The sequence below is a fragment of the Rana temporaria genome, chromosome 6 (assembly GCF_905171775.1).
Source record: "Rana temporaria chromosome 6, aRanTem1.1, whole genome shotgun sequence".
NCBI lineage: Eukaryota > Metazoa > Chordata > Amphibia > Anura > Ranidae > Rana > Rana temporaria.
This window is the reverse complement of record NC_053494.1, coordinates 80,906,078-80,932,025: the sequence shown is the minus strand read 5'-3', so window position 1 is coordinate 80,932,025 and position 25,948 is coordinate 80,906,078. Positions and strand designations below refer to the sequence as shown.

The 25,948-nt window shown below is 42.0% G+C and overlaps 1 protein-coding gene across 7 annotated transcripts in view; it reads left to right on the top strand.

Moving 5' to 3' along the window:
* The window catches only part of NUBP1 (nucleotide binding protein 1), a 263,729-nt gene that overhangs the window by 206,109 nt on the left and 31,672 nt on the right, over positions 1-25,948 (top strand). For 2 of the 7 annotated variants that reach the window (XM_040356948.1, XM_040356949.1), the window contains 3 exons: positions 9,827-9,929; positions 10,734-10,817; positions 10,940-11,114. In XM_040356948.1, coding sequence (XP_040212882.1) covers positions 9,827-9,929; positions 10,734-10,817; positions 10,940-11,114 — 362 coding nt within the window. Of the gene's footprint in view, positions 1-9,826; positions 9,930-10,733; positions 10,818-10,939; positions 11,115-25,948 lie in introns of those variants that run through there. The other 5 variants (XM_040356954.1, XM_040356953.1, XM_040356952.1 and 2 more) reach the window with 5 other exon arrangements.

The window sequence follows — 25,948 nt, the reverse complement described above, 5'->3', positions numbered from 1 at the left end:
CCATTGGAGATGCGCTCTCCTCTCGGTGCACTCGTGTGGGCACTCTCCCATGTCCTGCTGCTGCGTCCATTGTCACAGATAGAGCCAGGGGGCGTTGTCAAGTCCTGCTATCGTCATTGGATTTGATTGACAACAGCAGTAGCCAATGGCTGCGCTGCTATCAATCTATCCAATCATGACCGATAAACCGGCTGGAGCTGGTGTACTTGTCCCCGTCGCTGGAAAGACTGGGTCCAGGTAAGTAAAAAAGGGGCTCTGGGGGCAGCTGCATCAACAAAGGTTTTTTACCTTAATGCATAGAATGCAAACCTCCAGGGTTTACATGGGACGGATGTTACTTGTGCAAATGGAAAATAAAACTTTGTTGGATGGTTTGCTGCAATCTAAAGGGTGCAAGTCCCTCTATAGTGGCTTGCCCAGAGTGTATTTAATATAATGTAAGGATTGCGCTACCCTGGTAGGTGGCCTACATCCACCTAGTCATTAGTAATAAGCAAAATTAATTAAAGCCTATGTGTATCGCCTTGTGCTAATCCACCACAAGTTTACTAATAAGTGACAATCCACCAACCATGTATGTATAAACAAATGACAATTCTTCATATACCCAGTGTCTATATACAAGTAGTCTTCTAAAACGACTATGTATTTATATGTGAAAAAACACATAAATATAACATGCTTGTGTTAATATATCATCAAAAACCGTGCGTTACCCTGTTACAGGTTTTACAAAAAATATTGGGTCATAAAACAACAATTATTGAGGAAAAATGACAAATAATAACAAAGTGCGGAAAATATATATATGTAAGGGAGAATCCCCATATGTATCTTTTTCTCCTTGTTGGGAAAGTCCCAATGTGATAACCAAGTGCTCATAGACCATCAATATTCCTCCTGTGGAGTGTTCAAATACAACGTGATTTCACCACTTCGGTGATCATCCGATCACTGTTAAAAATGGCCACTCACCAGATCCTATTCAATAAATGCCTTTGGTTTATTCCCAGGATAACCACTCCTATTTAACGTCACCACCGCTGTCAGGTGTCTTGAGATTATTATTATTATTGCTTCTCTTTCCCTATAAAAACTCACAGGAAAAGGATGCCCATCATAGTATAGTAGGTAAAAGAATTTATTGGGTTAAAAAACAAAGCATATATTGCACTCACATCTTAGTGTGCCTGTGTGCCGGCACCAAGCTTCTCCAGCCGTGTATGCAAACGTATGAGAGAAAAAGCGTTCCTCTATCGCGTATCCCCCGAGCCTTTCTTACGATTAGCGTGTTGTCCCGTCGGTGTCGGCAGCTTCTACGCATTTCGCAAAGTTTTATTGCGTCATCAGGAAGCTGCTGTACATTTACTGTGTTCTATATTTATACCCCTCCATGGCCGACTGTAATTAGAGGTTACCCCCCATTGCCCACCCCGGAAATGGGTAGACCGGAAGTCATCTTGCCGACATTTTCTTTACTGGAACCACCACTTATATGCCCTATGTTCGCTTCCCTGTTTTTTACTAATGGGGTTTGTATGTGTCAGAACGGCTCTGTTTATCCCCCCCTCCTTGCATCCCCCTTATATCTCGTAGATCACGCTCTATTTACTGTCTGCTCCCGTCCTGTGTAGAGCAGTTTTTTCCCCGCGGTTGGAATCCACCAATCACGTCTGGCCGGATGTTGTCATTCCGCCAGACCGGATGTAGCGCTTCCGCCATCTTAACTTCTCCTTTACCCTCACTTTCTCCGGTCATGTGACGTGGCTCTGTATTCCGGAAGTTTTCTTATTGCCATTTTAGTTAATGGCAATGCGCACCCTGATTTACTGTATGTAGTTTGTTTCCTTCCCCTCCTTTCTGTGTTACCCCACTGACAGATCCCATCTCCTCATATCACATACATGAATCTTCGGCTCGCTCATATACGGGTAAACTGGCATTGTATCAGTATAAGTTTAGTGATCAATGTGGGTAGTCGTTGGCTCGTTCTCTAAATCCACACCAGACCCCTACTTTTATTTCACAGATTCAGGGACCAAAAGGAGAAATGATATCTTAACCCTCTTTAATTATGAAAACATTTAGCGATTTCTACCAATCTTTATATAATATATCTCCATCTGATACCAAAGAGGATAATGTGGCATCCTATATAGCAGATACTTCGTTACCAACTTTGGATGAAGATACTGTAGAAGAATTAGAAACCGCAATTACGGAGGAAGAGGTCACTAATGCTATCGCCAACACCCCGGCGGGTAAAAGTCCAGGCCCTGATGGCTTTACGCCTAAATTTTATAAGCACTATACTCATCTTCTTACTCTGTTTTTGACTAAGGTATTTAATTCCATATCGAATGGGTCTAGCTTTCCTACACAAACGATGGAAGCACATATTTCACTTATTCCGAAACCAGACAAAGATCTTTCGTAATGTGCAAATTACAGACCTATATCTCTAATTGGGGTCGATGTAAAAATTTTCTCTAAGATTCTAGCTAGTCGCCTACAACCATTATTGCCCCAGTTAATACATCTAGACCAGGTTTGCTTTGTCAGCGGTCGAGAGGCTAGAGAACACGCTTAAAGCCCTCCTGCTGATGGATGCCCGCTATGCCCACACTCAAGAAATCCCTCTCTGCATGTTAACGGTTGATGGCGAAAAGGCGCTTGACCGTGTCAGTTGGACATTTTTGCGATCCTCTCTTCAACAGATAGGCATAGGTCCCTATATGATGGCACGGATTATGTCACTATTTTTATCACCAGCAGCTAGAATTAGGGTGAATGGATCCTTATCCTCTGCCTTTTTTCTATTTTTAATGGAACACGACAGGGTTGTCCCTTATCGCCCCTGCTCTATGTTATTACGATGGAACACTTGGCAAATGCATTGCGACAAAACGAAAACATAACGGGCATTCAGGTTGGCCCTTTACATGCAAAATTGGCTCTTTTTGCAGATGATCTGCTATTATTTGTAACAAAACCTGAAATTTCCTTTCCTTCAATACTTCTAGAATTTCAGAGATTTAGTGAAGTTAACAATTTTAAAGTCAACTATAATAAATCTGAACTTCTCAATATATCTTTATCGCAAACAAATATAAAGCGAATTTCGAAGAATTTTCCCTTCAAGATTTGTGCGGAGTCGATTCGTTACCTAGGGATTAATATCCCAGCTTCAACATCACAATTATACTCCCTAAATTTTCTTCCAATGCTCCATAAAATCGAAAGGACCCTGACATCTTATGGATTTAAAAGACTTTCTTGGTTCAGTGGAATTAATACCCTTAAGATGGATATACTTCCTCGTTTTTTATACGTATTTCAAACGATCCCAATTCATCTCCCGGCCGTGTACTTCCGTAAAATTTACCGACTATTCTCGAAGTTTATATGGAACTCGGCTCAATCAAGAATCAGTTTTGGGATATTATCCCTTCTGAAAAACAAGGGTGGAGTGGGGTTACCAGATATTTCCATATATCATAAAGCAACCATATTAACACGTATCACCAACTGGTTCCACCACTCTGCATCCAAGTTATGGGTACAATTGGAAGGACATATAAATCCTATTGATCTCTGTGCCCTTCCTTGGACTTCATCTATTCTACGAAAGGGCCTTTCAATTCCCGCAGATCTTACTAGGCAAACATTACATATATGGGATCATGTGATACTCACCTATAGAATATCAAAACTATTGAGCTCCATGACTCCCTTCTTTGGAACGCCATACTTTTTACCAGCCTTACACTCAACTACGTTTGGCCCCTGGTACAAACAGCAACACAGAAGAATTGTTCAAGTCCTTCAGTCAGATCCATTCTTAACGGAAGACTCTTCTTCCACAATGATTTCTCATAATCCGGCACAATGTTTACAGAGACATCGAGCCTTATGCTATATACGATCGATCTCATCAAAACAAGAAATTTATGCTAAACCAAGTGCATTCCAATCTTTGCTTTTGCAAGAAGAACCTATATCGCACTCGATCTCTGCACTATACTCTATTCTTCTATTATCAAATCACTGAGCCCCCTCTGTATACACAGAAACGGGAAAAAGAGTTCCAAGAGCCTGTAACCCTATTGGACTGGCAAAAAAGCTTTATTTTGACCCATAAAGGGTCAATAGCTACAAGAACACAAGAGAAGGCATATAAATTGATGAGCAGATGGTACAGGTGTCTGTCTATTATGCATCAAATTAACCAGGATATATCTGATATCTGTTGGCGTTGCCATAAGTCAAAGGGAAATATGTTCCAAATCTGGTGGGAGTGTCCCCTGGTGAGAAGGTTCTGGAAATATATCTTTGACTTATATGGAAAACTAGTGGATATAAATACCCACGCATCACCCAGAGTGGCTCTCCTAACCATGATTCCAGGATCTTTAAAGACAGCAAAAGAGGATGTGCTTATACACTTCCTCGCTGCAGCCAGAGCCGTTATCCCATGACACTGGAAATCGACAACGGTACCTTCCATGGGGGAATGGGCAATTGAAATGGACTCTACTAAAGACCTAGAAGGTATGCTGGCACGGGAAGTGGGGAGAGAAGAACAGTTTTCTCGAACATGGTCCGTTTGGTCCAAGTTTAGACAATCGGCTGAGTTTCTAATGGTTTAGCCATATTGGAGTGATCATAATTTTTTAATGTTTTCATAATTCCCCCCCCTTTTTTTTTTTCTTTCTCCTTCCTTTTTTTTAGTTTTTTATTTATGATTGTGTGAAAAAGATATGTATTGAGGACATGTGAGAAGATGTAAAAGTATTCTATAAGTTCTTGCAGATAGTCTCCACATAAATGTATCTGTTGTGTATAGGTTAAAACCCCTGTAATACTGTGTGAAAAATAACAATAAAATAATATTGTAACCCAGTGGTGGGGTCAGCCTTGCGGCCAGTGTTGGCCATGGCCCTGGTGTCACAAACACTTACCGAATGGGCAAAATTGTTGCACCACGAGTTGGAAAAGCAACAGGTTTCCCGGTCTGTGTGAAACTGGCCGACCAGTTGGTGCATGGCCTTAAGTATATCTGTGATGCGGCCTTAGATACAGGTCCCTTGCTTTATAGAGCCTCAGTATCTGCTGTGGTGTTGCGTCGCCTGTTTTGGCTAAAATCCTGGTCCGCGGACCAGACATCCAGGAAGTCTCTGGCGGATTTGCCCTTCCAGGGAGAGAGGCTATTTGGAGCCTGGCTGGATGACATTATTAAAAATGTCACTGGGGGTAAGAGCATGCTGCTCCCACAATCCAGAAAAGGTAAGGAGCCACGCCGTAGGCCAGGGCCCTCCTTTTCCGCTCAGAAGCGTTTTTCTCATCTGCCCGGGCCCGCAGGTTCCCAAGCCGACAAGGTGCCTGCTGAGGGACACAAGCGTCCCTGGTTTGGCAGGCCAAACAAGCCTTCGAACAAATCTGCGAGAGAATGAAGGTTTGCCCCAACCTGACTCACGGGTGGGGGGTCGCCTTCGAGAGCTTGCAGCTCGGTGGGACTCCCTGCTTTCCGACCGGTGGGTCTCCGAAGTGGTTTTATCAGGGTACAAGATAGTTTTTTTGTCCACCAAACAGATTTTTTTCCCTCAAACCTTCATCTTCTATTGGCTCATCGCGACGCCCTGTTTGGGGCAGTGCAGGACCTGCTGATGCGCAGGGTGATAGTCCCTGTTCCGCCGCCGTAAAGGTTTCAGGGATTCTACTCCAATCTGTTTCTAGTCCCAAAGAAGGAAGGGGTCCATCCAATCCTGGATCTCAAGGCCCTCAACACCTTTGTAAAAGTACAAAGGTTCAGGATGGAATCAGTTCGCTCTGTGGTCGCTGCACTTCATCCGGGGGATATTTTGGCGTCCTTGGACATCAAGGACGCATACTTGCATGTCCCCATATGCGTCAGGCATCAGAGGTTTCTGTGGTTTGTAGTCGGGGACAATCGCTACTAATTTGTAGCTCTCCCTTTTGGCCTGGCGTCGGCACCAAGGTGCTCGCCCCGATCCTGGCTCTGCTGAGGCAGCGAGGGATCGCAATCGTGGGCTATCTGGATGACCTCCTTCTGAGAGCTGCTTCCGCCTCAGAATTAAGGGAGGATGTGGTGATTGCCAGTCACTCTTCGGAAGTTTGGTCTCCAGAAGTCAGTGTTGGTGCCGACTCAACGCCTGGAGTACCTGGGTTTGATTCTGGACTCCTCAGAGGCAAGAGTTTTTCTCCCTTCAAACAAACTGCAGACTCTTCAGGCTATAGTGAAGCTGTTGGCGTCCCGCAGGTGGTCGTCGCTGCGCTTTTGCATGCAAGTCATCGTGGCCTCCTTCAAGGCCGTACCGTATGCTCAATTCCACACCCGAGTCTTGCAAAAGGCGATCCTGTCAAAATGGGACAAATCTCGTTGTCTCTGGATTGTCAAATCTGGGTGAGCCACCTAGTCAGGGAATCCTTGATCTAGTGGCGGAGGTCCCTGGCCCTTCAGGCCGGGAAGTCCTTCCTTCCTCTTCACTGGACAGTGATCACGACGGACGCCAGCCTGACCAGTTGGGGGGAGTGTGGGGTGTACAGTCGGCACAGGGTCGCCAAACGCAGGAAGAATCCTGCTTGCCGATCAATGTGCTGTAACCAAGGGGGATCAGGCGGTGCCTTTCCTCATGGCTGCAGGGATGCCCAGTTAGGATCCAGTCGGACAACGCCACGGCGGTGGCTTATGTCAACCATCAAGGGGGAACAAGAAGCTCGGCTGCAGAATTGGAGGACGCTCACATCCTGCGGTGGGCAGAGAGGAGCGTTTAGGCTCTATCGGCCATATACATTCCGGGCGTAGAAAACTGGCAAGCGGACTACCTAAGTCGTCAGATGCTTCCCCCCAGCTATAGCTTCTTCCTCGTCTGCTTCGCAGAGTAGAGACCGAGGGGATTCCGATGATTCCAATTGTCCCTGGCGCCCCTGGTACGCCGAATGGGTTCGACTATTGGCGCATGTTCCTTGGCGACTGCCGATTAGAGAGGACCTTCTGTCGCAAAGTCCTATACTTCATCCTGCTTTACAGTAAAAAATGTACAAGGTTGATGTGAGTGCATCTTCGGAGGGTTTTGAAGGCGGTTGTTTAAGGTTGCAACTCCTCCGTTGAGGAGCTCTGGTGTTTGGGTGGAGTTTATATGCTTGCTCATTTTTTATTCTATTTTTTACACTGCTTGGGGACGTCCCTAAGGTCAAGATTAAAAGAGCTGTGTCCGTCAATGAACGAAAGAGAAATTTTTTGGACTCACTGTAAAAAAAAAAAATTCTCTGAAGTTCATTGACAGCACCCACCCCTCCTATTTATGTTTATACTGCTTTTTGATGAACTGAGCTGCTGGATGCAGTGTGAGGGGTTATAGCCAGTAGGACCACCCCCTGGGCGGTACTGTTCAGCTTTGCTGTTTTTACATGATTCTGCCTAGTCCTCTCCTGATGGAAGGCATATAACCCTAAGGTCAAGATTAAAGGAGCTGTGTCCGTCAATGAACTTCAGAGAAAAGTATTTTACGGTGAGTACAAAAATCCTATTTTTTTATGGTGAATGGGTACAATGTACCCCATACTCATTCACATGGGGGGGGGCGGGATTTGGGGGCCCCTTGTTAAAGAGCCCCCCTGCCCCAAAGCACCCATCCCCCTATGTTGAGGGTATACAGCCTGGTATGGTTCAGGAGGGGGGCGCTCGCTCGTCCCCTCCCTTTCCTGACCTGCCGGGCTGCATGCTCGGATAAGGGTCTGGTATGGATTTTGGGTATACCCCCACACCATACCAGACACGGCAACCCAGCTATATACAGTGTGTAAAAAAAAAAAAGAAAATCGTTGTAAAATCATGTGTCCAAAAATATGGCAAGCACTGCAGAAACGCTCAAAAGCAACATGCATAGATGTGAATCGAGCCTTATGCATGGAGGCCTACTGGATCTACACATTTGACACTGTACAGCCCAGGGGCCTCAATTGTAATTTATCCTGTGCCTGCTTTCTTGACGAGAGATAATTTGGCTATTGAAGAGTTCAGGACTGAACTCTGTGTATTCTCTGTTTACTTTGGAACTTTTTTTTTTTCCTATCTGTTTTCCTTTTACTTGTACCTGTTCTCATTTGATTTCATTTTTTTTACTTTGTTTTTTTCATTTTCTATTTCTTTTCCTTTTTTTTTTTAGTTTTATTTGTATTTTTTCCCCTTTTTTTTTTCTTCCCTCTTTTTCTCTATTTTCTTAACTTTTTTATTTTCTTCTTTTTTCCTTTTTGGCTTACTAATTTAATTCTTTAGTTTATTTTCCATGCTTCTCTTTATCTCTGCAACTTCCTCTTGTACACGTCTACACAGCTCTCATGCACTTTTTTTTCACACCTAGATGGTTCTGTCCTCCCTCAGATGCAGTCCCGACATCTGCCAGACTGGAGGCCGCCGCTGAGGTGTTTAGCATTGCTATGGCAATGGCATGCAGCTCGCCCTGGGGAACTGCTCTTACTGCACATGTGCCCCAGCGTGCATGGCATTGGAGGCTGAACCACTTTTTTTCTGTTATAGCAGTAATTTTTGCATTCTATAGTGACCAGTGGCGCTTTGCATTTATTGAATACCGGATTGGGCATTTGATTGCTATTTCTCTTACTATCAATGCTGCATAGTTGGCAGTTATGTCATAAGTTAAAACTGTGCATATCGGAGGACTTAAAATGTCATTGACGCCAGGGGGAGGGTCTGGGCCGAAATTGTTTGCACCGATTGGTGGATTGTCTGTTAAATACTTGTTGGTTTTCACTTCACATTGTTACTTGCCTGATGAAGGGGCCCTATGTGGCTCTGAAACATTGCTGTATATTTATCACGTGACCACGATAATAAAACTTTGGACCCTTTTGATAATTACTTTGTGTGTTGATATAATTTCTTCACTTTCATATCAGTGGGAGGAACAGCAATGTCCCAAGGGCTGGATAAAAGCAAGCAAAGTTTGGAGACCAGTGGTCTATGCAATTCCAGTGTCCTGTACTCTATTCAAGTCAAGGAATTTACAGAAAGTCAAAATGCCTATTTTTTGTCTTTTCGTTTTACTTTAACAAGTATAAGGATTTTTGTTTTAGCAACTCAACTGCAAATAACCATAACTTAGAATCACTAAAGAATCCTTTCTGAGGCACTGGAAAGACACTGAACCACCCACGGTGCAGGAATGGATCAAACATGGGGGTTACACTAAGGTTGGAAAAATTTGTATATCAACACAGAGGGTCCAGCTCTAAATTTGAAAAATTATGGGCCCCTTGGCTGAATGTTCCGGGTCTGACCCCAATGGATTTGGTGTATGATCGTCTATTTTAGGGCTGAGGGGAGGGGGTACATTTCTAGGTTCTAATAAATTGCATGGTGGCTAGTGTAGGCTGTACTGTACCAAGGTGTGGGGGCAGAGACATGTTTTCGGGTAATTGTAAAATGTCTGCTGGGGGAGTGAGCTGGGTATATACATTTGTATTTAAAGTTTTCCCTTGTCTCTTTTTTTTTTTCTGATTATTGGTGTGCTGCGCCACACTGTTTGAGTGAAATGCTTATGCTCTGGAGCTCTTTGCTTGTATTTACGTTTTGGTTCAATAAAAACCTTTGTTTGAGAGAAAAAAAAAAAAGAATCATTTACCTGGTGTGTTAGCTTTTTGGATTGCAGCAAGTCTCATCTTTTAGTGATACAAGTGGAAATGAGCAGATGTCTTTTACCAACACTTTACAACTTGCTGTACTCAATTATTTAATGTAAACTATTTGGTTATCATTTTTTTTATATATTTTTTGCTTTTTTAGATAGAATCACAAATCTTTCCTTCAACTACTGGTGGCGCAGAGAAAATGTGTAGTGATCTTAACATTCCCTTGCTGGGAAAGGTCCCTTTAGATCCAAATATAGGTAAGTCCTGGTTGGTTGTAAGCCAGTTATTAAATTTTCGTCCATACCAATAGCCAGATTAACATTATAGTGCAATGTCACAAAGCTTTTCTCATTTGTAAAAATGTTGTGCAGATACTTCAGCATCTGCAGCCTCTCCCCATCGATCCCTGTCCCTGTGACAGAAGGCGGGGGATCCTCTCCCCTTACCCGCTGTCACAATTTGAAAACGGCACGGCTGTGCGCTGCTCTGCACACATCATTCAGTTTTCTTTAAATGGATGCCTACAAGTAATGTCAGCCATTGCAGCTGGATGCTTGTAGTTCTCAATGAGCTGGGAAAGGCGACATGTACTACCCTACATATGTCCTATTTTCTCTAGCACCGTCTTGTTGGTGTCCACTGTTTTTACATACATACTTTACCAGTAAGTATAGTGATCAACTACTTGTAAAAACAAACTGAGCTACATAGTTTAATATATTTTAGTGAATCACACAGTGTTGCAGCATTGTGTGTTTGGACATTATTCTTGACATTTTACTTGTGCAGATTGTTTCATTGTTTTCTTTCATTCGATCTCTAAACAAAAATTGCTAGTAATTTTAGAACCATGACTGAGCTTTTATGCTCAGTGCCTAAAATGTAGTTCTGTTCTTTCACACATTTTGAAATTCCTATGGACACTATCCAGTGTACTCAGTTTAAGGTGTGCAATATACTGTATGTCCCAGCCAAGTCATAGGACTGGAATAGTAACTTTCTGTTTTAATCAGTTTTTGTCTTTAATGAGAAGATTAATTTGTTTTTCCCTTTTTTTTAAGGAAAGAGCTGTGATACAGGTACGTCTTTTTTCAGTGAGATTCCAGATTCGCCAGCAACTGTGGTATACCGAAAAATAATACAGAGTAAGGGCCACAAAATCAATCTATAATATAAGTATAACAAAAATATAAAATATTTATAACAATATATATCACAGAGAATGTTAAAGCATATCAATACCCCAAACTTTTTTATATTTTTTTAGTTTTAGGTGAGGAAGAATTGGAGCTCTTGTCAGTTTTTACTGCAGTTGCAGGCTTGGTTGAGAGAGATTCCTTCACTTCCTGTATGATAAAAAGGTTGTCCCCAGGACAGGAATGGAGAGGAAATTTCTCGGCAACACAAAGAAAAAAGGTTCATCTTTATTGTACAGGACACAGGTTAGACATTCAAAGTATTTGGAAACTTACCCTTGGGAGTCCTCTAGGGCAGTGGTTCTCAACTTCACTTTTTCAAATACCCCAAACAGGCCATGTTTTGGGAATTTCTCTAATAGCTGTCCAAAATACCAAGCCATTGGCTCTGATTTAAAGTACCTCTGCAAGATAAAGGAAAAACCTGCAAACATGGCCTGTTGGGGGTGCCTGAGGGCTGAGGTTGAGAACCACTGCTCTATTGAACCACCAAATCTTAAAGCAAGAGATGTTTTAGATGCACGCTGATGCTAGAATATGGAGAGGGAAAACAAAAAGTCACTTTATTGGAGACTTGTATTTTTTGTGCAAGGTTAGTATATTTGACCCTCTTCAATTATGTTAGAAGTGATGATTAAGGGCTTCCTATATATCTGCAGCACAAAACTCTTCATTCAACCACCTTCACGACAGTTTTCTATAACAATAGAAGCGGTGCATCTGTTTCGATACAACCTTGGTAAAACCTTGGGAACTGTACCTAGACTCCACATTGTGGGGGTCGCCTTTAATTTTGCCTCAGGCACTGGATCCTGCTTGGGTGCTCGCCTATACACTTAGTGCAGCATGTGTAGTTAACTGTAGGGTCTTATACAGGTCCAAGGCCATGTTTCCCAGACCCTGAAGACCTTTGTGGTGGATGGAGGCAAAACTTTTGGCTCTATGGGGAAGTCCGCATGGACGAAACATGTCAGCGTATAACCACAAATAAGACTGCAAGTGTGGTAGGCACGCTGATCTGGAGGAGACACTGGGGTAGCGAGCTGTCCCGTGAGGTGGTCAAATGCCTCGGATGTGGCTCATGCAGGAAAAGTGGGCACACCAACGACTTTTTTTTTATTATTTATAGAAGTTTTCTCAAGCTTACGAAGAGATGGAAAATAAGAAATTTCAGGGGCATGCGCGAAGCCTGAGGGAGCGAACATGCTTCCTTAGAGCTCCTGGACTGGGCAGACCGGAGAGCCGTGGATGTAAGTAGCTATTAAAAGTCTAAAGAACACTGCCTCTCCGCTCACAGAAGCTGCTGGTGTCACCATAATGACACTAAAAACCTCTAAGGCAAAATTTAAAACCGGAACATCCAGGGAGGCGCCAGCTAAGCCATCTTCTAAAATGGAGGGAACAGTTACCTCACAGCTGAACACACAGCGCTCCCTGAAAACCCTGTCGCACAGCTCAAAAGCTGCAGGAATACTCTGGTGAGTCTGACTCAGAAATTGAGGATTCACAAACTGTAATTCATTCTCAGATGTTTAAGCAATTTGAATGTATGCTAAATAAGGCATTGAAACAAACTTCTGACCACATTACTAGCCAGTTAACAAGAGAAATTAGGGAATTGGGACAGAACAGCCGACCTGGAAAGGAGAGTGGATAACATAGAGAACCATTCACAACATTATGTCTCTGAAATTGAGCATCTTAAGGAGGAGAATTTTTCTTTACAGTCCCGCATTGAGGAACAAGAAAATGGGGACAGAAGGTTTAATTTGAGAATTAGAGGAATCCCTGAGACTGTTGAGGATGTCCAGGGCACCGTATATGCCCTTTTTCAGGAAATGCTGCCTGGCGTACCTGTTGAAAGGTTAGAATTTGATAGAGCCCACAGAGCCTTTCGCTCCACGGAAGCCTAACGGTCCCCCTAGGGACATAATTGTCAAACTACACTATTATCGTAGTAAGGAGAAATTATTGGCTGCAGCAAGGGAGAAGGATTCGCTTATTTTTTAGGGCCACACTTTTCAACTTTTCTCAGACTTGTTCCCTCTCACAATTGCCAAGAGACGTGCTCTCAAACCCCAGCTGCTCATACTTCAAAACAATCATTGTTTACACTGGGGTTTTCCATTTTCTCTTAGTTTTCACCCACCTTGAGACCAGATATGTCTGCCGAGCCCCTGATGATTTACAGTCGGCTTTGATTGAAATGGGCCTTGCAGATCGAGTTTCAACCAAAAAGCAAGCCTGCATACGTTCTTCCTCTTGGCACAAGACAACTGGTTCAGATTTTTCCTCCACTACAAGACGCTACAATAACTCACCCCCACCCAATGTGGATACAATGAATTGATCTCCCCTGGCTGCTATAAAAAAAAAAAATCTTATCTTTATTCTCCAGCAACTTGCTTCAAGTGACATATGTCATCATATAATTTCTGGCAATGCCATTAAAACTGACTTTTGAACTTTCTAACTTGTCCTAATAAAATGTTTTGTTTTTTCTGGGTCCTCCCCCAGGAACTTATCCAGCCCCCCCTTTTTTTTGAGTTTTTTCCCAGGAACTTATCCAGGACCCCCCCCCATTTTTTTTTATGTGTTTGTTACGTGTGTTTGTTTAAATTTCATAAGTCGTGTAATAGTATTGACAACTATCAATTACATTTTACTTGAATATTGCCATTTCATATGTGATCTCACGCATGGCTCAAGCATTATTGGCAATCAACGTGCCTTTGTAGATAAAGATAATATTGTTAGATATGCAGGACTATTATACCCTTCCACCCCCTCAACCCCCCCTTTTTTTTATTTATATATAAATATATATATAAATATATATAATACACACATACATACATACATACATACATATAATATTTTTTTGTTTTTTGAATATACGAATACATGTTTTTAGTAAAATTTGGCTAAAGCACACTTGATATGTTGCATTTCTCTCCATCAGCCTATCTAAGCTCATACTTTCCCACTAAGGTGGTCATTTTTTATAATGGTTTAAGTGGCTTCATTTATGAAGCAGTATATGCGGTAAGACACCTTCCCACAAGGTCCATGGTTCTCCAGTGCTGCCCAGCCTATGGGAACGACTTGCCCCCCCTTTTAGCACCCTCTGTCTCCCGATATTGTTATGCGGGTCACTGATGGTGGCTTCAGAACCTCTCTGGGTTCATTTGATCCCCTGAGATGTTCTCTAGCCCTATTGTTCGGATTTTGTTTATATATTTTTATTCATAATCTCTGGGTTTCTCTACTTTGTGTAGTTTTTTCTTTACTATCCTTCTCTATCTCCTTTCTCTCTCTCCCCTGGTGGCGGCTGCGGCCCTCGACCCGAAGTTGGCTCTGATCATTAAGATACATGTTCTAACCATATTATGGCTCCCTTAAACATTGTATCGTTGAACTTGCAAGGCTTCAACATCCCACATAAATATACTAAAGCGATGCATTTTTTTGCAGCTAAAAAAGCACAGATTTGTCTACAGGAAACTCATTTCAATGATAATTCTTCCCCTAAATTTTTATCCACCTCCTGAACCCAGTTTCATACAGCCTCAGCCACTGTTAAGCAAAGAGGTACACTAACTGGCTTTCACCGTTTAATCTTATCTCTCAATTGAAAGATCCAGAGGGCAGATATCTTCTGGTTACAGGATACATAATGGATTTGGCAATCACTATTGTATCTTATTAAGCCCCCAATAAACACCTGTTGGCTTTTTTATTAAATCTTAAGGTAGTGGAAGCTCATAAATTTGGAACTGTGATCCTATGCGGAGATTCAAATGCGACTATTTTCCCCTTACTTGATAAATCTCCTTCAATCCCACTCTCAAACCGTAACAAGCTCACATTCCAACAACTACTTAATACACACAAGTTAGTAGACACATGGCGTGAATCTAACCCAACTAGTAAGCGTTTCATGCACTACTCGCATCCCCATAATTCCTTTTCGCGCATAGACCACATTTTTGTTCTATCTAGCATGGCCCCGGAGATACTTTACTCTAAAATCATCCCTTCCCCATGGAGGGATCACTGCACAGTCTATACCACTATAGCCTCCTTACTACCTAGATCACAGGACACGACTTGGTATATCAATGACACTACTTTTACCCATCCTGCCCACTGTTTGGAAATTGAACAAGCCCTTACAGAATATTTATCAGACAATGACACAACTGTTTCTGATCGTGCTTTGTGGGAAGCCCACAAGGCTGTGATCAGAGGCAAATTGATAGGCTAGTGCTATTGTCACGTACCTGGTGATAGAGCCTGACGTGCTCCTCTGACTCCGGAACCCCCTGGTAGTGTGGACAGGGAGCGCGAGAGTACAGAGTCGCACAAGCGCCTGCCCGGAACGCTGTGCAGGAACTGAGGTGGACTCCTGTAGACTCCAGGGAGATGTCGATGCCGGGAGCAGCAGGTTAACAGGTAGCTTGAGCTTGGTGCAGGAAGCCGGGATCAGCAGGTTGACAGGTAGCTGGAGCATGGTGCAGGAAGCCAGGATCAGCAGGATGACAGGTAGCTGGAGCTGGAGAGGTGACCTATACAATGTATTTCATTCTAGAGCAGCTCCTTCTTACCCCCTGAAGATAACCGCCCTCTACAAGGTCGAAACGCGTCGGGGTTCATCATATGTATCATGTTCATTATGTACCATTGTTATAATATTATGTCATGCTTTTGCAGGTTTGCCCTTACGGCCTAATCAATATACTGTTAATCTTGTATGTACATGTCTTTATTGCCATTACTTGACTGTCTTCTGGTTAAAAAATATATTAGATACGTTTCTTTGTGAGACACATAAAACTACATTAAAACTTTTGTATTAACCCAATAATATTTATTTATTTTTTTGCTGCAATACAAAGCCCCCCGGGGTAAATTTCCTTTTTTTCTTTTTTTTCTTCAATAACCCCATCACTAAACACTCATTGACCATATGGGACAAATTTAAAACTTCTCATAAGCTCCAATCCATACACAACCCTCTCCTCTATTTTCTCAAAAATCCAGCTTTTTACCCTGCTTGGAAATTCCCAAAATCCTTTGCTGCTTGGTCAGAGATAAATTTAATCCGACTACATGATTTAACTTCTTCCTCTGAACTTCATACATTTACAGTACTCTGTAAATCGTTTGGGCTCCCCAGGACTGAAGTTTTTCGTTACCTGCAAATTAAAAACTTTTATGCACCTCATTATTAAAAGTTCATTGCTCAACCAAATGTCACAGTTTGAGCGCATCTGTAAGAGTGATCCACATACCAGGGGACTTATTTCACTACTATATCAACTTCTTATCACTATTTCTAATAATTTGGTCCCCTCATATGTGGCTAAATAGTCTCAGGACTTGAATCAAGTGTTTAATGAAGATGACTGGTCTAAAATGTGGTTAGCAACCAAAACCTCTTCTCCAAACTGTTATGCATTAGAATCTAACTTCAAAGTTATGGCACAATGGTACTTGGTACCAGCCAGGTTAGCAAAATTGAACCCAACATATTCTGAAAATTATTTTCGTGGATGTTCCTCACCAGGTACGCATCTTCACATATGGTGGCAATGCCCAGTGGCCCAGGATTTTTGGGTAAAGATTTTTGCCTTGGAAATCACTATACCTCCAGATCCTTCAGTGGCTCTTCTTAACCTTAAACCAGCTACACTCAATCAAACAAAATTTCGGCTTCTTGTTAATCTTACAACCGCAGCCAAACCAACCATCGCCAAGGCTTGGAAAACCCCTACCTTAACAGTGGCTGAAGCCAAACATAGGATCCTAAAAGCCCTCTTATTTGCCAAAATGACAGCCATAGAAGAGGATAATATTGATAAATTCAATAGAATTTGGAGACCTTGGGTTAAACACCATCTTCACCGAGACTTTGATTACTCATTGTTTGTGCCGCTTTAACCTTTTATTGTTACTGCTGATTGTGAGCCTCTTATATATACGGTAATATTGATGACGGGTTTCTCAGATTATCAGTCTTACACCCAGCTTTGTCATATATGACCCATTCTTTACTCATTCTTACCAATATTACCTCTTTCCTCTATTTTTTTTTTCTATCCTCTCGGTTATATTGATGCTTTCTCTGTAATCTGTTATTACTCATACTTAATATAGATTTTTTACCTACCTGTATATTTGGTTGTCAACACTTTTAATTTAATACATATTATTGTTTACTTTTTTTTTTTTTTTTTTTTATCCGCCTCAGAGAACTATCAGGATACTCAATCAATTTGCGTTCAGTTCGCAGTCTCCTTAGTTCGCATCATGGTTGGAAAAGATTTTTTTTGTTTTTATTTGTTGTTTCTTTCTTTTTTTCTTTGTTATTGCAAAAGTGCTTTTTTAAATATGTGTCAATAAATGAACGAAAGGAGAGAAAGGAAAAAATACTTAAATACATAAATAGATACATTAGTTTCCCCAAGCCGAACAAACCCTCGCCCCTCCCTCAAGCCCCCCCCCAACCCTTATCCCCACCCTCCCGCCCTCCCCTATCTCCGGAATTCTGTCTCCTATTGAATCGCTCTTTGCCCGTTCACCTACCTACACTATATCATCCTATCTATATACCTTGGTCCGAGTTTAAAATTAACCCAATCCTGCCATTTCCGTTTAAATCCGCCTTCTCCCTCCTCTCCCATGTACCTGAGCTGTTCAGTATAATATATATCATTAATTCTATAAAACCAGCTCTTCTCTGTCGGGCTCATAGGGTCCTTCCATTGTTTGGGGATCAGACTCTTTGCTGCAGCTAGTACATGGGGAAGCAAAGTTCTCATGTACTGTTTAGTTGACATTTCTGTCCCATGAAACAGGCAGATCCATGGGTCAGGAGGAATTTTAATTCCGGTTATCTCCTCAATTATTAGTAATACATTATTCCAGTATATTTTAATTTTTGGGCAGGTCCACCATATATGTGACATAGTGCCCACCTCAAGACAGCCCCTCCAACAATATTTGGAGGTGTCGTCTTGATAGCGGTGTGCTATGGCCGGGGTTATATACCATCGTGCTAAACACTTAAAGTTCATTTCGATCAAAGCACAATTAAGTGAGGTCGTATGCGTCTTTTTTAATATTTTCCTGGCCTCTGTCTCGGTTATACCCGTTCCCAATTCCTCTTCCCATTTGTTAATATAAGGATGGAGTCCGGAGTCTTTCAATCCCATCAGTATTTTATAAATTGCGGATATCGCGCCCCTTCCCCTTGGTGCCAAACACAGACGCTCCAAAGGGAGCAAGTATCTATCTGACCTCAAGGGGGAGGGGAAGGAATCCACAAAATGCGACAGCTGCAAGTATCGCCACCTATTCAACTCAAACAGTTCTTTTTTCTTTACTTAATTCCTGGTAGGTAAGAATTTTACCGTCTTTTAATATGTCTTTTAATTGTACATCTGGTTTTTTAATCCAGTTACCAAACAGGTCCATTTTCCCTGGTACAAAAAAATTTGTGTCAAATAAAGGGATTAGTGGGGAGTTATAACCCCATCTGTGTTTTTTATGTGCCCTATCCCATATAGACATGGATGCCAATGTGATTTTGTGCAAGTGCGGATTTATTTGTCTAAAATGTGGCGGTATCCAAATCTCTTTTCCTAACAGTGACTTATTTGAACAATTTTCTAATCTCACCCATCTTTTCTCTTTGTTATCTCTAACCCAATCAACCACCCGTGCCATGTGAATGGCCATATAATATGTGTAAATATCAGGTACCCCCAAACCACCATGTTCCTTATCTCTAATTTAACACCTCCATACTTATGCGTGTTTTTTTGTTCCGCCATATAAACCTATTTAATAACTGTTTTAGTATTTTAAAATAAGCACCCGGTAGTGCGATTGGTAACATTTGAATTATATATAATATTTTAGGGAGAGTAAACATTTTAAAACAATTTATTCTCCCTAATAGGGATCTTTGTCTCAATGCGATTCTCTTTAAATCTTTTTTAATATCATTTAATAATGGTATGTAATTCTGTACGTAGATTAAGTCAGGGGATGATGTAATATTAACTCCCAAATATTTTATCTCGGTATCTCTCCAAATAAATGGAAACTCTTGCTTATATCTCAGTACGTCCTGTGGATTCACGCTAATATTAAGGATTTCTGATTTTAAAGGATTGATTTTGAAATTAGCTACATCTCCGTACAATTTGAGGGTTTTTAATAGATTCGGGAGTGTTATAGTTGGGTTCGTTATAAATAATAAGATATCGTCGGCGAACGCTGCGAGTTTATGTACCCCATCATTTGTTTGTATCCCCCTGATGTCGGGGTTATTTCTAATCCCGGCCAGCAATGGTTCCAAAGATAAAATAAATAAAAGGGGGGACAGGGGGCATCCCTGTCTAGTCCCATTGAACATTTCAAATGTCCCGGATAATGTCCCGTTCACCTTAACTCTTGCCGTTGGGTGTTTATGCAGGGTGCTTATCCACCTCATCATTTTTGGACCGATCCCGATAAACTCCAATGTGTTCAATAGAAATCCCCAGTCTACCCTGTCGAAAGCCTTTTCGGCGTCTATAGACAGGAGTAGACCTGGGGATTTACTATCTTTTATAATCTGTGTCAACAGAAGTGTTCTAATACTATTGTCCCTGCCTTCCCTCCCGGGGACAAAGCCTACTTGATCAGTATGTACTAAATCTTTCATGATTGTTTTCATTCTCCCTGCTAAGATTTTGGCGAACAATTTTACGTCTGCATTTAATAGCGAGATGGGTCTAAAACTAGAACATAAGGAGGGATCTTTACCTATCTTGGGGATTACTGTAATTGCGGCCTCTAATGCCTCTTGCCGAATATCCCAGTTTAAACCAATACCGTTTAAATAAGAGCACATCCTGGGGATCAGAATGTCACTGAACTTTTGGTAATATGTAATTGTTAGCCCATCGGGGCCTGGGCTTTTCCCCTTAGGTGACTCCTTTAAATTATTACGAATTTCCATTTCCGTTATAGGTTCTTCTAAAAAACTAATTTTGTCATCTGGTATTTTATTTAAACATGTGCTACTTAAAATTTTTTTTGTATTAACACTTCTCCTTTTAATTTTTTCCGAGGTGTCCCCTTGTGCTAGCGAATACAACTTCCCGTAGTATTCTTGAAATACTCTTGCGATCTCTGATGTTGTATATACCTTACTCCCTTTGCCTGTTTGAATACATTCTATAAAATTACCCTTAGATTTGTTTTGAAACCCTTTTGCTAGGTATTTACCCGACAAGTCACCCCATTGAAACTTCTCTTTCTTACGTCTATAAGATGCCGCTCTATTTTCATATTCGATAAGATCTCTTAATTCCTCTCTTTTTAAAATAACGGTACGCTCCGCTTCATGCTCTCCTGTTAGTTTATGGGTCTGTTCAAGCACCAAGATAGTTTTATATAACTCATCATATTTCTTCTTGGTTTCTTTTTTTTTCGCTGATCCAATTGCGATCAGTATGCCCCTAATGTGAGCTTCCCAAACTAGTGCTTCAGACATGTGTTCGGAGCAGTTTGTCTTGAAGTACCATTCTAATTCCTGTTTTATCCTTTCTACAACCTCTTCATCCTGTATTAAATCCTCGTTAAGTCTCCATTTGATGTTACTTTTGGGGGCTCCCTCGATTTTTAAATTAATTGAAACTGGCGCGTGATCCGACAGGGTAGTTATCCCAATTCCCGAGCTTGTCACTACGTCCAATGAGCTATGATCCACTAGGAAAAAATCGATCCTAGAGTACGTCCCGTGCACGGCGGAGTAGAATGAGTAATCACGTGTTTTCGGATGCTGTATTCTCCAAACATCTATCAATTGGAGTTGTTGTAATTTTTTTTTAAGTAATTTTCTTTGTACGTCTCCAGTCCGCTGTGCACGTGACGTACAATCGAGATCCAGATCCAGACAGAGGTTCATATCGCCCGCCACAACTACTCTGCCTATCCTGAAGTCCATGAACATCTCGATAGCCCCCTTAAGAAATCTCATGGAGTTCTTATTTGGACAGTAAATATTCGCAATAGAATAATCCACTTCATTTAATTTTCCCCTAAGTAGGAGATACCGCCCCTCGGGATCTGCTTTTCTCTCTACCAGGACGAATCTAACTTCCTTAGCGAACCCTATGGCGACCCCCTTTGCCAGCTTAGTCGGAGAGTCTCCGTAGTACCATAATGGGTAATCCGGTGAGCTTATTTTAAGATTTGATTCCTGCGAGATATGTGTCTCTTGTATGAGTACTATATCTGCTTTAAGATGTTTAATTTCTCTTAAAATATTACCCCTTTTTAACGGGGAGTTTAATCCCCTTACGTTATATGAAAGTATTTTTAGGGTTCCCATAGTATCAACTAGGTAGTCACTCGCCCCACGACCACACCCATTACATTGATATTATTGTATTCGGTTGCCCAAAGTTGAATCATGTCACTCATCCTCTTACATAGGCAGGCGTTCCAATACGCATCGAGGCAAAACCATAACAGGTAGCTTACTTCTAAAACTGATAACCGGAGATACTCCCCCCCCAAACCCTCTCCCACTCCCCCCCACCTCCCCCCATTTACTCTGCACTATGACCCCTCCATTCACCCTAGCCCACCCCCCCTCCCTCCCTTCCCCCTCAAGAGGCTTTCTCAAGGCTGCCAGGGGGAGGGAGGGGCCTGATGAGAGTGCGCGTCAGAACAGGCTGCTAGCTCTGAGCAGCTCCGTGGGCTCCATGGGTCCCTCCGGCGCGCGCTAGGCTGTGTCTCTTTCCTACCCCCCGCTGTGCCTCTCCCCCTGCTTCCCCCGCCCCTCCTTCCGCCGTGTTACCTTGGCGCCGCGCTGTGGAGTGAGGCCGTGGGGTTCTCCCGGAATCTTGGAGCGTGGAGTCCCGACTTAGGCAGGCGCTGGAGGAGCTGAAGGGCTCGGGCTCGGGTTCCGTTCGGGCTCCGTGTGCTGGGCGTGCTGTGAGGAGTTGTGAGGAATCGGGAGGAAGCGCAGTCTGACTCAGCTGACTCGGCGTCTGACTCGGCGGTGTGTGAGTTACCAGCATTACCTGATTGTCAGTATGTCAGCATGATTCTGAGAACAGAGAGCGCACTTCAGTGAGTGAAGCTGCAGCTACAGCTGACTACAGATTGTGGTTCAATATAAAAGACTGTGATTACTACTGATCAACCTTAAACGCAATGCTATCTAAATGCTATCTAAAGGTTATGTTATGTCATGTTATCCAATGCTACCTAAAGGATAATCATCAGCAAACTATATAAACTGTATAAACTGTATAAAGGCACCTCAATGATTATGGCTGCAGCTGCGGATTGCTGACAGAGGAGGATTGATTGTTATAAAACTGTCACTGACCCAATACCATCTGACCCAATATTATCTAAATGCTAGCCAAATACTAACCATCAGTTAACTATAAAATTGCATACTATAAAATTGCACTTTAGCGAGTGATGCGAGTGATGCTAAGTGTTGAAGCGGTTCGCTGATGGGAGACTGTCACTAACTAACTAAATGCTTTAAAGAAAAGGGAAAGAAAAAATTTTTTTTACTAACTATCAGCTAATTGCAAGCTAATTATATTGCAACCCATGCAGCTATAAGCAACGATAAGCAACTATAAAAGATTACAATTATAGGCAATTGAGCCGCGATTAGCGTGTCAGGGTACAGCGCACTGCAGTGCACTATAGTGAGCGAGGTTGAAGCAGAGTGGATAGCGGATTGTCACCTTAAGTGATTATACAGGGGTGTGGGGTGTGTGGGGAATAGTCCGCCAGAATACTGCGCGGGGAAGCGTGGCTTTCTTTTCCTGCCCCCCACCACCTTTTAGCTCAAGTTTACTGACCAGCTCATATCGCTCCCACAGTTCGCTGGTTGTCACTACACATTAAATATTAAAGGCTGGGAGACGCCTGAGCAGGAGATATGAGATAAAGGACAAGAAGGAGAAGAAGGAGAAAATAATAAGGAAAATTGAAGACACTTTTTTTTTTTTTTTTTTCTCTTTAGAGGTTCATCAACTGAATATTAGAAATGAGAGGTCGCCCAGTAAGGGGTGCTGTGGCAAACGCCCCCAAAATAAGCGCCAGTCCAGGTACTATAAAAAAATACATGACACAAGACACTTCTAAAGACTGTCCTAGTGAAACATCTGGGGCAAAAAGCAGACTATCAATGGGCCAACAAAAAAATGGACAGCGAAGGTACTCTGAAACAGTGACAATCAGAGAGTCTGAGGAGGTTGTTGCGGACCCACATGGTACCACCCAAAAAGATTTACCCCCATCAAAAACAGAGCTACTAGAGATGTTTTCGCGACTAGAACTATCAATCTCACGAATGGAGCTCTCGTTAAAAAATGAGATAACGATTGTACACGATGACATGAGTCATTTACTGAGAAGAGTGGAAGAAACTGAAGAAAAACTGGATAGTCAAGCAGCTGAGGTGGCTGAGTTAAAAATGCAAATGAAGGAATTACAAATAGAACAAAGGAACTTGAGGTACCGAATGGAAGATCAAGAAAATCGGAACCGGAGGAAAAATTTGAGGATACGCGGTCTGCCCGACCTGGAAGGAGAAGACCTCCAAGTAAAACTTGATAAATTATTCGGCCACATTTTGGGTAAAATAGAAACGGAAAAAATCAAATTTGAAAGAATTCATCGGATTAGAAAACCCGCGGAATTGGCAGCGGGAATACCCAGAGATGTGATCGCAAGATTTCATAATTTCCAAGATAAAGAACAGATTTGGCAGCGTCTGAAAACCATTAGGCCGGTAACATTCAACGAGACCGAATTACAGATCTTTCCAGACCTTGCCACCGAGACCCTCTCTAGAAGGAGAGTACTAAAACCACTACTCGAACATTTAAAAATACATGGTATCCAATATTCTTGGGGTTACCCAGCGTGTCTAATTGGGAAGAAGGAGGGCAGGTCCGCGACCTTAAGGTTCCCTGAAGAGATGACTAAGTTCTGTACGAGACTGGACATCCCATTGATAGAGATACCTGGTTGGAATGAACCACAAGAGAAGATATTACCTATACCAGGCCATCAGACATGGAACCTTATTCCAGGAAATAAAAGAGGAAAATAATTAAGAAAAATACCCACACAAGATAAATAATAAAAAACGAAGACGATGAAGTGGGGGCTGGGGGGTGAGGGGGGTCGTGGGGGGGCGGGGGGGGGGGACCGGCTGGCGTGGGCCCGGGGTGTCCTGGGGTCCTGGGGCTGCTCACCCACCCCCAGCCCTTTGGTTGGGGGGAGGGCGGCGGCAGTTCGGATGTAGTCACACTCGCAGAGTTCAACCTCTGGGGCGAGAACCGTGGGCCGGGTGGAGTAGGTTGGCCACGGATCCAGGTGCCTATATAAGGCCGTAATGCCCATATTATTGTTTACTTATGATACCATTTTATGTTTGATTACTTGACCTAATATAGGAGACATTTTTGATTTATGACTTAAATATCTGTCTCTTCAGGATCCTTATAATAGAAAATTGGTGGTTTTGTGTTCAGCTTTATATGCTTTGCCCCCACCTATCCACAGTTTGAACCCATTAGGGGTGAATGGGTGGTCCGGAGGCAAGCCTCGTTTGGAACGCCAATTCTTTTTTGCTGTTTGTTCTAATTTATATTGACATTAACAATATAAGACATGTTTTCTTACTAGTTTATAAGTAATTATATTGTGAAAATTGTTCCCATATTTGACACTTTTGTTAATTATTTCTTATATTTGAGCTCACAGATTACTATGTATTTCTTGTGTAAATCTAAATAAAAATATTGAACAGGAGAAAATAAGACATTTCAAAATATAGAAATGTGAAATATCAAGTCCATGGTATAATCAGACAGTAGAACATTCAATCTTAATTTCAATTACACAGATGTATGGTATAATTCAATTATACCATACGATTTAGTAAAAGATAAAAAAAAAACATCTAGGAACGTTTAAGGCAATAAAGGGGAAGGGAAGAAAAAAAATAGGAGAAAGGTTAGCACCATGGAAAACAAAAAAACATAACCGTTACCAGAACTGGAATAAGATATGAACAAAGGACAAATGGCAAAGATATCAAATTAGTTATTTCAGGGCAAAACAGAATCATCCCATACTTTCCAAATTTTATAAAAAGGTGGCAGTGAGCCATCAATAGTGCAGTCAAATGTTCCATCCTGCGCATGTCTGCCACTGTAGCGAGAAATTGTGAGGAAGTAGGGGGAGATGTAGACAGCCAACATCTGGGTATATATGCAGCCAATAAAATAGAAGACCTTAACCTTCCTTAAGCTTTAGTAATACTTGAAAAAGGAAGACATAATAAATAGTGTATGGTGTTCAGAGGTATTGGGGTATTGATTTTTTTTGCAAGAATTCTTGGATCTGAGCCCAAAACAAACTAATAGGACATTCACAGAAGATATGGAGATAGCTACCTATAGCCCCATTACATCTCCAACATTCAGATAAACAAAAAATATGTAGGTGCAAATTCTTAAACCGCTCCTAATGCACTGCAAAGTCTGTGCAGTCTTTTAACAGACAGCTGCAATGCAGCAAGTGTGAGAATAGGATGAAAAGTCCACTGTATCAGGTCAGCCTTATTGCAGGGAAGCAGAAGCCATCTCCAGGATATGTAAGAAAGAAATACAGGTGCCTCCAAGTACAAGGTAGGTAAGGAACCACAGGCACTTCTGTGGGGTTAGCCTAGTGAGACATCCATGGCATTGGTCCGGTTTGCATGTGGACTCCCAAGTTTTTCCCCAATAATTTTTCCCCAAACTATTAAAGATATATAGGATGCTGTAAAATGTGAGACCATTTCCTATAATTTAAGTAGAATCCATTAATTCATTATGAAGAATTTTATAGATAGTTGACATTAATTTGAGTTCGTATGGACCATTAGTACATAGTAATTCAAAATTTGTGGGTTTGTCTAGAGATAGGTAGGGGGATTTAGAAGAAAATAAATGCTTGAATTGCAAATAAGAGTAAAAAAGTGTTTTGGGAAT